Source organism: Caloenas nicobarica, chromosome Z, assembly GCF_036013445.1.
Source record: "Caloenas nicobarica isolate bCalNic1 chromosome Z, bCalNic1.hap1, whole genome shotgun sequence".
NCBI lineage: Eukaryota > Metazoa > Chordata > Aves > Columbiformes > Columbidae > Caloenas > Caloenas nicobarica.
In genome coordinates this window covers 46,826,251-46,844,400 of record NC_088284.1, presented here as the reverse complement: position 1 = coordinate 46,844,400, position 18,150 = coordinate 46,826,251, and the positions used below count along the sequence as shown (strand labels likewise).

The following is an 18,150-nucleotide window of genomic DNA, read 5'->3' as shown; positions in this document are numbered from 1 at the left end:
TGGTCACACCTCGTGCCTCCCTGGAAGGCTGCAGGACAAAGACCCACAGGCTCCCCACAGCCCAGCCCCACTCGGGGATCAGAGGCAGCACTTGACTCACTCTTGCTGGTGTTATTCTATTTTTTCTCATATCCAGAGTGGGGAGAGGTAGGCAGGGTCCCTTTGCTCAGCACCCCTCAGGCCTCATCCAGGCACTACATCATCTTTGCAGTCTCAGACAGGAGATACTATACATTGGCAACACCCATCCACTAGGAGAATCACCTTGTCATAGAAGGAGATCAGGCTGGTCAAGCAAGAACTTCCTTACGTACTCCTATGCTGACTGCACCTGATCATCTGGTTGTCCTGTATGTGCTGCGTGAAGGCACTCAAGATGATCTTTTCCATTATCTTCCCTGGCACCAAGGTCAGACTGACAGGCCTATAGTTCCCCAGATCTTCCTGTGGCCCTTCTTGTAGATGGGCATCACATTTGCTAACCTCCAGTCAACTGGGACCTCCCTGGTTAGCCATGTTTGTTTACGTCCTGTTTGTACTTTGTTTACTGGCTTTTTAATGGTTGATCCAAGGGTACTCCACTTAAAAGGGGAATTGCCTTACTTTTGGCAACTCAGCTCCCCATCTTTCTCAAAGCTTTAAGCATTCAAGAGACAGCCTTGAAAGAATCAACCCATTTACAGAATCACAGTACAGTTTACAGACAGTAATCGCAAAAGTTCAGCAGTTAAAAATCAGCCTTGATTTTCCACGAAGCATCTCATGGACTACTTGCCTTCTGTATGAGGGAAAATAAAGTATTAACACATTACTTGGTGGTCCAGCATGGGCAGGTACAACAGTTTTATATTTCCCATGCTGTTTCAAGATCCATCCTAAGCAAATGAAAAACAAAGGAAAAAATTTCAAAGCATTTCCCATCTTTCATTAGAAACTTTATTACATTAACCTACAAGTATGTGAAGTGAAATAAATGGTAGTGAAGGACAGAGGGATGAATATCAGTCATCTTTGGAAAATAGATATATTTTCACAACAAAACACTTTTTTGTTACAGCTAAGAAAAAAAGCCAGGCATACTTGGAAGGTTTTCTTTAAAAATATATTACAGATCAATCATATCAAAGTGAAGTCCTCTGGGCTAAAAAACTGAAGATAGAAGAGCTAGGTTCAGTGCTCTAGCACTAGTATGAGTGTACCAAATGACAAGATTTTCTGTACAGTAATTAATGAACATGCACTCATTTGTTTTCAGTCATTTAAACTACTATATATACAGTCTTTAATATAAAGCATTTTTGTCAAAATTAGCTCTGTATTCTTCATTCTGGACTTTAGAACTCCAGTATAAGGATTATTATTCAGAAACATATCTAATAAAAAAATTGGAATCACAGTACTTGGAAAATCCAGTATGTTTTAAAAAACATATTCCTCACTTTTGATTTTGTTTTATCCTAACTTCACTTCAATATTAACTTGACTCTGCAGATTGTCTCAGCAGAAAGTATGAGTACACTGAAATATTCTTTCCCATGTAATCTGCATGTGCATCTCCAGTCAAAATTTATGGGAGTTCTCTGGGTATATCAAGATAAGGACAAATTTTATGTGTAACAGTGTGTTGTGATTAAAAATCTTTGATACAGTAAAAAGCCTTGAGGTTCATTATGCTTCTAAATGACCAGAATTAATATGCCTGCATTATTTAAAACCTAAAGTTTATACTCACTATGTCCTTTAAAACCAGGTATTAACTTTGTGCAGCATTTTGCACTTTATTAAACTGATAAGTTGCTAAGGGATAGCTATCTCCATTTCAATGCTATGTTTCTCACTGTTGTAATGTGAATATATAGAGGCAAGGCATCTCTCTCCATTCCTGTCTGTAGTGAACCCAATTCTCTGAGTAGGTGGTGTTTGTTAAAATTATTATATCAACCTGCATATTAAGTTCTCACCACAATATAGTATGCATGTTCAGAAGTAAATTTAAGTTCTCTAAAGAGCATATTGGGATGTAGAAAAAGGGCTATGTGACAGTCATGAGGATTGCTTTGGGGGTCTCTTAAATTGACAGCAGATTGTACTCCAGAGCAAGCCTTCCTAGCAGTACAGGAGACAGCAGGACTGGTAATGGAAGTCCTATGTGCTTTTTTCCTCTGGAATGATACATGGCTGTCATTTAACAAGGATGTATTACCCCTGCATGCAATCTGTTTTCAGAGTGTCTACCAAGGATCATTCACTGAAGTAAATTCACAAGTTGTTTACCTGACCTTTATGTATTGTAAATCTGGCTCAGATGGATGCAGACATTGCTTATGCTGACTACACAGCAGGAGTTTTACCCACATACAGAAAGACAGACTTTGGTAATGTGTATATTTAGAATATGCACAATAGGCAGAATTATCAGAAACTCATCTGTTTTCATGAATATTTGGCTGAATACAACACTTGAGGATATGTGATATACTCAAAATTTTCAAACAAATATAATTTATTCAGCTCTTAATTTTTCCATATAAAGAGAACTGTTTATATTATGAAGATTAATTTATCTAGTGGTCTCCAAATTTTACACAGAGTAAGAAAATAAATTTTTGTGAGCTCACAATTGCTAAATACAGCATTTGCTATTCATGGCTTCAGAGAAGAAAGGTTTTATTTTAAAGTCTCTTTCACACAGTACAAACACATGTATATACCAGTAGCACTACATGTTATCTATATGAACACAAACCCAATCAATACTCTGTCTTACGGAGGGATTAAATGGTACCTGACTTTTGAAATCTTGTAGTTAATTTCTGTACTTGCAAAATCCAAAGCTAATCAAATTATTTATTCCAAGGATATACAAGAAATGCCCAAGGAATTGCAAACAGACAGTGCTCATGGCCAGTAAGGACGAAGAATGTTATGGGGCACTTACACAGGCACATACTTTCTTAGGCTTGAGCACGTCCACAACAACATCTTCAGATGCAGATCTCTCATTTGTCACCACTTAAGTGACAACAAATAAAAGCAAATTTTATTTCCATTTCAGCTCTGGAGTTCCTTTTAAAAAGGCTTCCAGAAGTGTTTTCAGTTTTTCTTCCAGTTGATCCTCTGTCACATTTAGTATTCCAAAGGCAACTGGCTGAGATTTTCTTAGGAATATATCAGTGCTGTCACAGTAGCGGTAATTCTTTGTCTCAGACTGTATTGCAGCCCTGACGTAAAGATAAAAACGGTCTTGGCACTCCCTGTGCTAAGCCAGACAGCAAATATACCAAACTCTCGAGCCATCAACTGCTCTTTGCATCCTTAGAGCATGTCACAGGTCTCATGTGCCAAAATGTGACCCTAACACAGAAAGAAGAGAGGACTAGTGCCTGCCATTACATGCCATGGGATGCAACTGTCTGTATCCTTTCCCCATCAACCAGGGATATACCAAGCCTCAAGGCAATATATTCACAAGGAGCTACAGAGTTTCCACCAGGGCAGGGTGGAAAAGCCTTTTTGGTTTATGTTACAAGCATGTTAGCAGGCAGCATCACTGGCAGCAGCAGCAGCTGGAGGTCAAACTGCCACATCACTTTTACGTTCCTAAAGGTAACTTTCCACTGAAAGAGAATGTCGTGTCTCTATCAACCATTTTATTTTTAGGCTGATGTGTCTGAGGTACAATTTTGCTTCAATGGATGGATACTTTGACAAATTTAATTTCCACTGAAATGTGCAGCTCATAACAGACTGTTTTGGAGGGAGAGAAAGGAGATTTTTGGAAAGATGGACTCCATCCACACAGTCAACAGAATAAGCTACACTTAAAAGAGGGACTGTTTTTTACTTCCGCATTCCTGTTATTATCCTAGACAAAACCACCTTTTTTTTTCACAATTAATTCATTAACTATTATGTATTAGCTAAACACCTCTGATAGACATCAGTATGACACAAATTCTTACTTTAATCCTCTCCCTCTACCCAGAGGTCCCTTTAATCAGACAAAATAAAGGCCAGTTGGCAAAAATGCAAAATAAATGGACACGCCGTAGAATATTTTAGCACTTACAAGCTAGATCTCTAGAAACACAGACACACAGTGTAAAAATGGAGACACAAGTTAATGAAGACTGGGGGGTACATGTGTCACATTATTAGCAATGCAAAAGACCAGCTTAAGCATGTGTTTCCCTATATCAACTATAAAAAAGAAAAGGTGCTTTTTTAGCAAGTATGCACAGAGATTGCTTAGTTATTTCTATGAAAAAAATTCAGAACACTTTACTATTTTTATCCTATATTACAGTCATTATTACTACCTGTTTATAAAATGTAAACCTTTCCTTGCAGTTAAGATTTACAGCAGTCATCACCTTTGTCCACTCCTTATATAATCAGTCCATGGTGTCAAAAATAAACTGATTTAATTTACATATTTTATGAAGTAATTACTGATATGTTATGGATTATTAGTTGTGTATGGCAGAAAGAGTAGTCAGAACTGCAACATATGGAGTTGACTGTAGCGAAAGATTTGTTGAAGGCTGGTGCTGGGTCTGGAGTACCAAGAGATCTTGAGGCATCATATAATATTGATGTATGCAATGCTTTCATCTCCAAAACTATTCAAGCAAGGTACACCCACCACCAGTAATGGACAAAAAAGCCTGATGGTAGATTTCCCAAACAACTGTAGTATTGTGCTTACTTATCCCCATCAGATCTTGTTTCTTAATATGTCTTGACTAAAGATCAGAATAGAAGGTAAAATTTGGCAAAGCAGTTTTTCTTCTACATAACTAGTGAATCAGATTACGTGTATGAAGTGGTATTTGGTAAACTGCACTGTCCTGGGAATATTTCTATTCTGAAACATGACAAACATGAAGTCTATATTTAAAGTCACTGAAATGGGATGTTATCAAAACTGATCTGCTAACTAATATTTTTAAGCCACTATATTACAGTATAAATGTGTTGCATACCTGTTTCTACAAAATTCACTGCCATGAAAAAAAAAGAATGATCAGGATCCCCAGAGTGTGGCATTTGTCCGTCTGTCACTTGTATACACAATACAAACCTCATGTTGAGATTCTGTTTAACGTACAGCAATTGTCTGCTGGACAGATTAGGAGCCAAATATGATGTTAAACCTTAGGGAGGAGCACAACCATGCCACTTTGCCCCTTGAGAGTCCCACTGTGCTACACATCAGCTTTGGGGTCATTCACTGCTGACCTCCTTCGTAGAGGATGTGGGGCTATCTCGAACTGGTAGCAAATCATAATGGCATGGAATATGGCTGTTTTTTGGAAGATCATAAGGATCCTGGCTGAAACGTCCACCGCTGCTGAATGTTCCCTGGACAACACTCACCGTAGGTTCTGTGATAAAAGAGAGCACATACATGGAACACTAGAAGTGGCAAACAGAAGGCAAAGACTGTATTTCATTTCAGTTTGCATTACAAAATATCCTCTCCTTTCTGCTTCAATATAATGATTGAGTCCTGAAACACAGGCATATAAACAAAGGTTGATATTGAGGTGTTTTGGCTTCACACTAAGTTACACCTGCCGGCGTGCATCAGGGCCCTGCCATATCTACTGACAGAAGCAAGTGGACCAGTATCTGTTCATTTTGTGTGGACAAGCTAAAAGAAAGCCCAAATTTGGGGCTTTTAATCAAGATTTTATAAAAATCCGCAGAAACACAATGGAGATATTGATGGATTTCAGAGGAATCTCTAATGGGGGATGGAAAAGGAAAATGGTATCCTATGACATGTGACATACACTTTATTCCAGTCCAGAGACCATTAGGTTAACTACCATTCTACAAGACCTTAAAGTTTTCTGTAACTAGAGCAACTACAGTAATACAGTAAGTAGATGGGGCCCGTATTAGTGAAATAGTATGTCTGTGGGTGAAGATGCTGGTTTTTTCTGGTCAGGAAGAGGAAACACCTCTTCTATCCCTCCCATACACTTACTCCAGCTGCGTTCAGTACTCAACAGCCTAATGTAGAGTTGAATTACATTGCAATCAAATGCTAAGCTTATATTATGCTGTTGTTTAAAGAAAGGCTTACAAATCAGGGAAATTCAGAGGTACCTCTAGGTTACAGAACAGAGGTGAAGGTATTTCACTCTGTTCTTGTGAATTACACCACTTAGCTCAAGAATGAGATTGTTGTTACAGCTTTTGAACAGAAAATAGAATCTGAATGCATCATCATTTTTTTCAGTGATTTTTCATGTGTTTTGATTAAACAGTTCAAAAGATTAAAAAGTCGTGTGTTCTGTGTTCTTAGCCTTCAACATTCAAAGTAGATTTTGTACTTACCGACTTCATAAACATTCTTATTTGCTGAAGTAGAGCCAGCGATCTCAGCATAGGGGGAGTCCCTGCGTGCTGGTGATTTCATTTCAACATATCCACATTCTGAACTTTTTGGTACAAGAGCCGGTGGGTCTTTTATAGTAGCATATGGGTTCTCAGAACTACTTAGTGAGCAATTACTTAAATTGTATTCTGAGTTCTTCACTAGATCTACAGAAAGGAAAACATATTACCCTCTCAAGCATGCTACATCCTATGGACATTGCTACTTAACACAGTATTATTTTCTTTTGGGTTCTAAAAAGTCACTCATAAATGAATATCTAAATGGAAACCAGTCATAACACTTCAAAATCGTTACACAGCAATTAATGAAAGCACCTTTACTGCTATGCTCTTTCGCGTTATTGATGTTACCATCAGAATATTCCTGTTGCAAAGTCTGAGCACCTTCAATTCTGGTTAAAATAGTAGCTAGCATTAAATACAGATAATGTGTAGAATCAGTTTTTAATAGGCACTTCAGAATACTTTCTGCGTTTCCAAGTGCTGAACTCAGGACACTATTAAAATAAGTGATCTAAGCTTGTTCCCAGTGGCAATGTCTAGGCAGGTGGTAAGGTGACTTCTAGGGATGGTCTGGCTGGTACAAGGTCTGAACACGCAGCCACACTAAAAGAGTAACCAACTTTTTACAAGATTCTGTAATGTGCACGTAGGAGAACTGAAAAGGAATCATCACATGGCTTGTCATTTCAGGATTTAACTGAAGGACAAATAACTAAGAGATGTATTTTCTTATGCTGGGAAGAGATTTTATGGTGTCTGCGTTACTTTGTTCTCTGTGGGTGTTTTGGGGTTGGGTTTTTTTGTTTGTTTTTTTTGTTTGTTTTGTTGTTGTCGTTTTTCTTTTTTTGTGATATGTTGTGTTATTTAAGCATTAGAGCTGAGACTTTCTCAGCATGTTCCCAACCCTGAATACCCAGCATGAGACTGACCATGGTAAACCTGTCAGCGGTTAGGCGCTTATAACTTTGTGACTCCTTTGAGATATTTTAAATTGGGCTTCCCCTAAGCCTCTAAAACCAGGTAATGTCAGGTATAATAAATCACTCCTTCATCTTAATTGTTCTGTATTATACGCAAGGTGACAAACCAGCTGCTTTTGTCTACATATTTAACTCATTATTCCTATGGACTTTGCTGGGCATTTTTCATTGTTTGAATACCCAGGCATTCCAGTTACTCTTGGCATACCTTAATACATACCTCATATAACAAAAATAGTGACATGCACCAGTATGGTCCAGTATAAAGTCTGATGAGAAAACTGGATAATTCAAAAGAACAAAATACCACCACTACCCTGAATTTCTGAAGCTTTTAATTCCTCTCTATGTATTAATACTTTGATATCCTTTCCAAAGGCCTGCAGTAAATGTGGTGAAGCACTGCAGGCTTGTAGTCATGCAGTCTTATATTGACCATGCCAGTTGCAAGAGGAATTGACCCTCTTTTAAAGCTTTTCATCAGAGGCAGCATGCATCCTTACCTATCTCACTAGGCTGAATTCAAGGGCCATCCCCCTTGTGCTCTCTAGAACAGAGCCATTTCATAACGCAAGCATTACAGAAACATTTGATGTATGTGCCACACAGGGGAAGTAGAGAGGCTTGTTTTGTTTTGTTTTGTTTATAAACCCTCCCCTCAAAAAAGAAAAACAAACAAATGAACTTCATGCCTTGATTCAGTGTCTAGTAATAATTTAGTCCAAAATTATTTTATATTATCTTCACACAGAAATCAAAGATAATTTAGAAGAATAAACTGAATGTTTACATCATTTCATCTAAATATATCAGAAAATAAACTCACCTTTCAATGACTTTCCCAAATATCCCCTATCAAGTCCAAAAGCACCTGAGAAAAAGGATATAAAAACCAGAGTAGGTTTAAAATCAAAGAAAAGTGATTAGATAACAGCTTCTAAAGCTTTAAAAATTGCTTTGGGACCAATTTCTACCTTAGCAGAATAATTATTTTATAAGCACTGTGAAACTGCCCAGTATAGGATTACAGAAGCATTGTTACTGTTTGCTTGCAGATTTTTCAAACAGTAGTTTCCTGAATAGGGAAGGTGATTAAGGTCATATGGGACCATTGCATTATTTGACCTCACATATGTCACAAGCTGTTATGTTGCCACCAGTTGCTCTAGAATGAGCCTCTTAACTGCTGTTTGATTAAAGTATATTTTTTGTCTGGTTAAACCGTATCTACCAGAAAGTCATCCCATCTTGACCTGAGAATCTCAGGGTATGCAAGGTCACTCCAGTTCTTGGTACTTTGCTTCCAAAGTTCATCACTCCCATTTTGTTGTCCAAGGTCATTCTGTTCCAGTCCCTTGACCTGCAGGAATGGCCTGAACACGTTGTGCCTAAGTCTACGGCTTTGCCATTGTCTGTTAGCAACAGATTTCTCTCAATATATATATCCCAGTATAAACATCAACAATGAACAATGCCTGACAACTGTCTTCAGAGACCTGGTACTTAACCTGGTTATTAATCCATCCAAATAGCTTTGATTGATATTATGGAGTGCTAATTTTTTAATCAGATTGTATTGTGGTACTATGCTAAAAGCCTCACAAAAGCCTAAAATAATTTTATCTATACAATATCTCTATAAATAAACCTCAGAGTTTCCAAGAACGAAATCATGTTATTTGAGGAGACCTAAACCAATTAATTTTATTCCAACCCATCTTTATGTATTAGATCTCATGTCAGCTGTTCTGTTGTTTTTACTAAGACTAATGCCTGGGTCACCAGCCCAGAGTTCCCAAAGTAATCCCATTTGATTTCTAGAAAACCAACATACTGTCATCATTCATCCAGTCCTCTAGAATCACTCTGTTACTCAAGATCTGCGGTGGGTTATCCACAGCCAGTATCTCTTAGGAATCTTAAGTACTAGTACAAATGCTCTAAGAAAACGTAAAGTTGAACATTAAGCATTATGACTGAAACCCTTTTCTAAGAAAAAACAGATCTGAGCCTGAATTGTGGTTAGATAAAGACTGAGGATGAGCAGGAAAAAAAAATAATGCTGCATACTGTTGTTCTGATTCCCAGAATCTGATACTGATAAGGACCAGAAATGAAGGTAATTAACTGATCTAAATTATACTGGCACTGAAAAGTCCCTTTGAAGGGTTTCAATGGTCAGAGATATGGTCAATGCAAACCAGCCTTTTTGGAATGCATGAGATTGGGAAAGGATGAAAAAACAGCAAAAGATGGCATAAAGCACAATACAGCAACTCTCACCACTCCACAGAAATTTTTCTTCTTAAGGACAATGTACTGTCTTTTAGCAAACAGGAGGCTTAGCTGGGAAGATGCTCCTAGAATTTACTTCTGAAGCAGCTCAGATAATGAGAAACTAGATTTTAAAGTATTGATGCCATTTGGTGAGAATTAAAAATAAAACACAAACAAAAAACCCCATAATGTATGCAGCCTCTACTTTATTTAATAAGAATATGTAATTTTGCCAAAGCAGACCCTTATTTTACAATACCCATTGTTTTATGAAGCTAGTCAATAAGCAAATCTTTTTAGAAAAATAATATGGGATTATTTTGCATATCATGCTCTGCACTGGGCATCAGACTGATTCATCATTCCTCACAGAGAGTCACTTTTTTATTTCTAAGGGTACGGCCTTAACGGAAGGTCAAACCCATAACCCCGAACCTCACACACAGTCTGACAAGCCTGGCACTATGCTGACTAGAGAGGCAGGGAAACATCCCTGCTTTCCAGTCCATCCCAAACGCAATGAATAACATTCACATTCTCCTCCTTTTCCCTTACCAAGCTCGTTGAGGTAGCCACCGTGTTTCCAATCTGCAGGCAGTGTTCCTGTGTGGTCCATGACAGTGCCTCGTTTTCCAGGTTCCACATTTTTAAGGTTCACAAACAGCTGATTGTTTTTTGCCTATTTCAAGGAAAGATAGGTAATAAAAACTGAAACTGATGGGAAGTTGCTGAATTCCCAGGCGGTAATCAGGGAAAGCAAAAATAAACCAAATATGAAATACTAGAGGAGAAAGTAAAAGAAACCAGAGACTAATTTACACAGAAACATCCAGATTTTTATGCTTTACCTTTGCCACGGTCAGTCTGTCCAGGTTGTCGACAGGAGGTGGTGTAGTGCATTGAGTTAGAGTATGATAACTAGGGTTAGAGAAATAGTGATTGTTAGCATTTCCACCATTACTGTGAGGGATGGTTTCTGAAAAGAAAAATAAAGGAAAATGAGCAACTAAAACTAACATGGCATTTCTTTCTTAGGATATGTTTTTGACAGTGCTGCACTATTTCAGAATCTGGAGTTTCTTGGAAAAAAATATAAAAATCTTACATTCATTTGAAGAAATTAAAGATACAGAGCAATAACTGACTAGTCATGTCCTCACTTTCAGCGAAGAGCATTCACAAGTGTTACCTGCTAACTTTCTGCTGTGGTCCCTTGCTCTCTTTTACCTCTGTAGTCATAGTGTTGTCCCAATTATAGACACTTTTACCATCAAGTTCAAAGCAATGTTTTCTGGTGCTTCAAGAGAACCACCACTTTTGCTGATACATCTTTCTTGACTCTGACAACTGTTTATTCTGGCTTCTTTACCTGCTGCCTTCCTTAATAGTTGTGTGCAAAAGACAGCACTGCCTGAAGTTTCATGTACCCATTGCACTGCAACTCACGTGCACTTTCATAGGCTGAACAAAACTCCTGTTTTGTTTCAGGAGCATTGCTCCTTCCCTTCATTTGTTTCAAACTCAAGCCACTCTGCTATCTGCCTCTCTACAGAATCTTGCCACAGATAGTGAGAAGTTCTGATTTGCTACATCTATAGCAGTTTTTCTGTATTCAAGCTGTCGGCATTGAATTTAAAGTCTCAGTAGAAATCGTATTTTGCCAAACTTCACAATTCTGTTTAAAAATAGGCACAGAGAAACAGAAATGTCCTTACTTGAACTGTTTAATGCAGAAAAACATTCAAGAGTGCAAAATGTTACACAATAAAGCAAGGTATATCATCACTTGTTCCTTACAATTGACACATTTTACCAGGGTAAGCCACCTTTAGAGTATCAAAAGCAAAGATTAAAAGACTGTGCTGCAAAACAAACTAAGCAGCTGGGCCAGCATCCTTCTGAACTCAGGTGAACTGTCTCTGGTAGATGAAAGGTAAGCAGACAAGTCCACCATCGCATCCCACTGGTCCCATGTGCCAGTTCACCAGCACCACTGCCAGTGTGGTCTCAGGGGCTGCTCTCTTGCCAAAGGCACTTGAGATCAGAGTCTCAGCCTTCCTCTTCCGAGAGGGAAAGCCCCTCCTGCCTCTCTTTTCAGGAAGGCTTCCAAGGCAGATTTGCAGATACCCTTTTTGGAGTTGAACATGTTCCTGCTCATGGCAGCCCTCACTAATGCGAAAAGGTGAAACACGCACATTCAAGCCCTGTTAGGTGCAGATTTGAACCCCTTCAGAGCTCAGCTAAAAAAGTGCAAAGTCAAGAGATGGAGAGAAAAAGATCTGTTCTGTCACTTACCTGAAATGGTGTAATCTGCATTGATGACCCTCATAGCAGGAGTATAGGTCACTGCAGGCATATTTGTTTCTTTTCCTTTCTGCTTGTGTCTGTAAATGATGAACAGCACTAGCAGGAAAAGCACAATCAGGACAAGAATGATGATGCCCGCTATAGCCCCTATCTGGTAAGAATCAGCAGGGATGGCAGCACTGGTACGGCTTAAACTGTTCAAGTTTCCCACTATAATTACACCAGCTGAAATACAAGAAGAAATGAAAATATGTGGCATAAATTCAGAGGCTTATATGTCAGAAGCAGAAGACAGTAGATCACTTCTAAATCTTCCTGCTAATTTAACTGTATGTAATAATGCCAAAATAGAACTATGTCAGAAACCAATGTGAAGACAATCCTAGCCTTAAGGAAGAGCATTCATCTTCTTTATGTAAAGACACATTTTCATGGAGCTGAAAAAGCAATAACATTCTCTAGGCAAAAGCACAGTGCAGGTAAAGCAGATGCTCTGTCAGCAGCTTTGGATGGCACAGCACAGTACTGTAAAACATTTCATGCAATCTATACTTGAGTGTTTTGTTCCAATAAACCACCACTGAGGCATCTAATACTTACAAAATCTACAGAACATTTAATAGATTTAATAGAATGGACTACTTGAACACACATGCCTCATAGCATTCATTTAAGGAATGATATAAAGATGGCATTTAATAGGTTAATCCAAGATCTATAGAAAACAATAACCATAATTTTATTGCATCTAGGCTTCACCTTGATCACACCTGGCCCCTTTCCAGCCTGGGCTGCAGTAACATGTTCCCGTGATGTGGTCGCAGGTTGAGTTGTTCAGACAGTCACATATCTGCCGGCATCCGTACCCATATGTACCTTGAGGGCATTCTGCACAAAAGTGCAAATAAAAATCAGGCATGATCAGTACTTCTTAAACGTTTTCATGTTACAGATCCACAGCACCATAAGCGTTACCATTTGTTTCTAACCCTTTGCATACATGGCCAGCAGATGGCAATGTCTTATTAGTGGCAGACCTCTGTGGAAATGACTTTGCTAAGAGGACTTCTGTGTGTGTGTGTGCATGTGTGCGGGAAAGGAGAAGGAAAAGGAGAAGGAAATTGTGTTCAGAAGTCATTTGCCTTTACCTGTAATGTTGCTGCCACTAAGGTGGTGAAATTAGCAAGGAAAAAAAAAATTTAAAGGGCAGAAGACAGTGAAGAAATGGACAAAATGTAAACAAAGTGCCAGTTCTACACCAGAATGTCAAGCCTCCCAGGTAACTCAGATACCAGTGCTTAAAAAGTCACATAGTCATACGAGTGGAGCCAGACATCTGGCTGGTGTCATGTCATACGACAGATGTGCTGATGTGGAAAAAGAGCAAGAGATGAGGGCGATGAGAATGAGCCTAATATACACCACACATTTATATAAAAATGAAACTGGTCTTAGGCTGCTTATAGCATACTTTGAGACTGTTATGTATACATTGAGAAACTACTTGCAGAAGAAAATGCTAAATTATGAAGAACTAATTGGAAGAGTTTTACATGATTTTTTTCTCTCCCAGAATGATTTGAATACAATAATTAATTACTGATCAAAGTCTATCCTGGATCATGTAATTAGCAGAGTAGAGAATTAGCCTACACTGATAAAAATCATTTCTTTTAAACTGCCACTTCTGTTACTGTGTGGCTTGCTACCTTATTGTACCTCTGACAGTTTGAGGGACCGTCGTATTAGTTCACTCTCTGACACTCGATTTTCTGAACTCTATCAGGAGTTTTGTAACTATATTAATTTTTCTTTATTTTTTTTTAAATAATGTAACTCACAATTGGTGAATAACACAATAGGTACCAGAGAAATGTTCCTGAAGTCTTGATAAATTCAGACTCAAGTGGAATGTCATTCTTACATACCTTCTCCTTCTCTTGGTTACATTCAATAAAACAAGATTCTAACCACTGAAGTCGATGGCTGGGCAAAAACCATCATGCCATAATATATTTTGGCATTTCGATATTCAAATTGGAATGAAGTCAATTTTTAAAACTGACATTCAAATTCAGAAACACCAAAACACTTAATATTGGTAAATCATTACAATCAAATTATAGGATAAAATATAACATCTATAAAACATAATAATAGAGTTAGATTTGCTGAAGTATTCAAAATAATTTTTCACTATTGTGGCATCAAGAGAGGATCTTAAAAAGTTTATCTTTTCCTAAACATTATTGCTCTTTCGAAGTGAAACATTTAAATCATCAGAGTAGAATAAGAAAATTTAATTAGCTAATAATTACATGTTGCCAGCTATTATTTCATTGAAATAAATATATTCCTCTAAATAATTCAGATTTTGCTGTAACTGTATTTTTCTTAGGAAAAAAAAATCCACTACCCAATTTTTAGTGGTTCTACCGTAGATGTCGATTAGCCTTAAAAATATAACTCCCGTTGCAGCTGGGGCTAGACCCACTGCTGAGGGAATGAAGTGTGTCTATAAGGATGTAACCTGCCCTACCTTGTGCAACAGCGCTGCCAAGCATGACACATGCTGTCCTGGCCACTGCACAGCCCTTCAGATCCAGATGCAGCTAAATCAGTCCTGGCTATAGGTAATACATAGTGTCCTCTGCCCATGAAAAGCAAAGCCCTGTACAGGTTCAAACCTTCACAACAGCAGGTTGAACAGATTGCTTTGCACTGCAGTACAACGCATGAAGAGTGGGAGCGCTGCTCCGTAATGTTAACAAAAGCTGGACTAACAGTTCTGTGCTTATGAGCTTGATTATTCTTCTAATGTTGTACAGCGTTACATCACCATTGATTTCAGTAGTGCTATTCTTGACATTTCTGAGTAACGAATCGCAAACATATGAAAACAAAATGCCATCTCTCACGCTTTTGTAATCCAATTGTGTTGTAAAACTGCATTGCGAAGATTAATTTTATCCACTAGGACTGATGTGGTACTTCTTTAGTCTTCTCACTATTAGTTTTCATTGTGGTTTATGCTAATGACAATTACTTGCATTCATTTGTTACTTTTACATGACAGAATTGTTGGGGTTTTTTTAGCATTATGTCCAAAGCAACTAGAATGTAGTACAAATGCCTCTTATATGTAGCTACAAATTGAAAGAAAGAGGCATCACAATCATAATCAGTCTTAATAACTAATTCTGCGGGTTTTTTATCTATTTGGAAAAAGCCTAGATCCAGCTCCCGAAGGTCCTTCCCCATCAAAATTCCCACTGAAGTCAAGAGGCTGTATCACAGCGCTGGCCAAAACAACAGAGAGTCAGCTCAGGGTTTTGTGTTTGTTACTGGGCACAAGCAATTCCTGTTCCTACTCACTCTGCTCGCAGTGCTTCCCCATGAACCCCGTCCGGCAGGTGCACTGCCCACTGATGTGGTCACAGTCCGCTCCGTTCTGACACTGGCATATCGATGCACAGTCCTTCCCATAAAACCCTAGGGGACATCCTGCAAGACAAGGAGCGGGAGGGGAAAAGGAGTGAAACAACCACTCTAGAAATAAAATACAAATATTCTGGTTAAGTATGTTATTGAGAAGTAATTTCTCTGGCCCCGCTACTCAACATGGAATTCTACAAACACAGTAGATCAAGATCTACCTTATTTTAAGTGGTTTAAAATACACATTAGGCAAAAACTACATAAAAATGAGGTTGGGAAACTCTGTGGACAGCAGATGTTCAGAACAAGGCAACAAGAAGGGCTCCTCAAAGAAATGGCTTTAAGAAGATATTTGAAGAAGGAGAAAGAGAGCGGTTTGTGAATCAGAGCAGGGAGTCTGTTCTGTGATGAATGAACCTTTGGACATATTTTCTGCACAGTCAAAGTTGAAGAAGAAAAAAAAAACCAACACACAAAACCAAAACATATTGTATCTCAGCTCCTCTCCTCACAAAGATACCATCTCAGTATGAAGAAGACATATCACTGCAAAGAGGTCATTATTCACCAGCAGGAAGCAAAATAAGCATGATAGCTGACAGCTGAACCAGTATGGCGAATGTCTTCCAGAGCTGCATCCATATGGCCCTATAGTGTATCTGTTATTTCCTGCCACTATGACACTATTCAGTTGAAAAAAGAGAGTTCTGATTTTATGAAAAATTTATTTAAACACTGAATGCAAAACACAGTTAGTAGTCTTCTTTTTCTTGAGTTTAAAGATAATCGTTGTGCACAGGTTACAGATAGTCGGGGTGCCTGGATTGAAAATAAACCAAATTGAAGTTGTAATATGATACAGATAAGAAGGCAACTTGGTCAACATCCATCTCTAACAAATGTTATTTCTTAAACTTTGTGTGAACTCTTACCCAGCATATAATGAGTGCCATATACCTACACCCAGTCACTGCACTGCTTGTATTTTTATTTTAATGAAAGACATAAAGAAAATGAAAAAAAAAATTCAAATATCACAGTCTAGTGAAGTTAAGTTTCTAAGTTCCAAATAAAATAGCTTCTACATCAGTATTTGAAGTACAGGTGCTGAGCTAGAGCTGTTGTTGCAATTGCCCCTGAGTGGTAGCAATTACAGGTATGAGATGTACCATATGATCGCTCTGCTGTAATAACAGAGACTGTGCCTCAGTAGACTACAGCCACAGCTAAGCTTTTCTCATGGCTTCAGTCAGCTCTGTGTTATCTTACAGTCTTGGTTGTTGGGTCCCTGATGCTAGAATGCCTCCTGGGGATGTTTCAGAAAGGGAAGGTATCAGATGGTAAGGTGGGGAATGCCTGCAGAGCTGATACTGTTTATGCTACAGACTGCAGCCAGAACTGCACATCTGCAGTGGCACCATTTAAACGTCAGGGTCATTCATTCTGCATGTTCATACGACAAGCTATTCCAGAAGGATGTCCATCTGCAGCCAAAAGTTGTCTTCTTCTGAAGGAAGGCTAAAGAGGAACCTGAATGTGTTGGCCATCACTCTGCCAGTGCTTATACAGGGGCCTTCCCTGCAACCATATAGGTAATGTGGTTGCATCTTCCTGATCAAAAAACGTTCAGCAGTGTGGGAAGAAATCAATGAATAAAGCGTGAAAACACTGAAGGACAATTCTGTCACTGGTTTGTAGACTAACACAGGATAACAGAAGTCACTCACTTTGCGTACAGTAAAGGCCAGTCCATCCTGGGGTACATTTGCACTCCCCATCGTAGGCACTGCAGTAAGCTCCATTATGGCAGTTGCACGTGTGGATGCAGTTTGGTCCCCAGTGAGAAGGTGGGCAAGCTAAAAGAACCCAGAACAATTAATTAATCTCAAATGTCAAAGATCCTTGATACCTACGAATGGAGCTGCTTACAATCATATGTGAGCACTCATTCATTTGAGGGTTTTTTTTTTTTTAAATACATTTTTGGGCTCCTCCACTCTGAGAAAACAGCCACAGGTTGTTTTTTTTTTTTAACCAAGGAATCATTTTACTCTAGATTAAAAGTGCTGAAAAAGATTAAATGTGTGAAAGAAACCAATGATACATACTTAATACTCAGTAACTAGGACATTCATACCAGCTTTCTCATAGAGAAAGCCATGTATATTTCCTTCCTTAATTTATTTTTCAATCTGCAAGCAGTTCAATTGAGCAAAGACAAGGGGATAAGCCTTTCAAGCCCCAAATGTGAAGAACAAACAGAGAAGGTTGAAACATATCTTATAGCCTAGAGCTTTATACCTAATCCTAAACTTACTTCTTGTATTTCCATTGTTAGAGTCTAAATAATTGCCTAAACATGGTGCATGTAATCAGGACTGTACCTTAATCAAGTTAACTCAGCTGCTTCTGTGGGTCCATTGATCAATATAGCATCTCTAAAAAACAAGTAATCATCTGTACAGTGGAGATTTTTTTCAGTCACAATCATGCTGACACATTTTGAGATAGAATTTTACTGACTGCTGTGAAACTGCCATGGTGAATGAATTTGATACTATGTGCTTCCATTAGAATAGTGAAGTGGTTCCAAAATGCAAATTACTATTCAGACACAGCAAAAGATAATTTTCTTCACATCAGAATATCACTAAGTTCATGGGGTAGGCTAAGAATAGCCCCTTTCTACTGATTAGGATTCACATCTTGAGGTTTTCATTCGTTTCTCTAGTAA

General features: G+C 38.4%; 1 protein-coding gene across 2 annotated transcripts in view; it reads right to left on the bottom strand.

Moving 5' to 3' along the window:
• Nucleotides 1-956: 956 nt before the first annotated feature.
• The window catches only part of MEGF10 (multiple EGF like domains 10), a 106,140-nt gene continuing 88,946 nt past the window's right edge, over nucleotides 957-18,150 (bottom strand). For both annotated transcript variants that reach the window (XM_065656035.1, XM_065656036.1), the window contains 9 exons: nucleotides 17,144-17,272; nucleotides 15,354-15,482; nucleotides 12,738-12,866; nucleotides 11,967-12,203; nucleotides 10,520-10,647; nucleotides 10,227-10,350; nucleotides 8,221-8,265; nucleotides 6,349-6,555; nucleotides 957-5,387 (listed from right to left, as the gene is read on the bottom strand). In XM_065656035.1, the coding sequence (XP_065512107.1) occupies nucleotides 5,227-5,387; nucleotides 6,349-6,555; nucleotides 8,221-8,265; nucleotides 10,227-10,350; nucleotides 10,520-10,647; nucleotides 11,967-12,203; nucleotides 12,738-12,866; nucleotides 15,354-15,482; nucleotides 17,144-17,272 (1,289 nt within the window). In that variant the 3' untranslated portion in view covers nucleotides 957-5,226. The remainder of the gene's footprint in view (nucleotides 5,388-6,348; nucleotides 6,556-8,220; nucleotides 8,266-10,226; nucleotides 10,351-10,519; nucleotides 10,648-11,966; nucleotides 12,204-12,737; nucleotides 12,867-15,353; nucleotides 15,483-17,143; nucleotides 17,273-18,150) is intronic.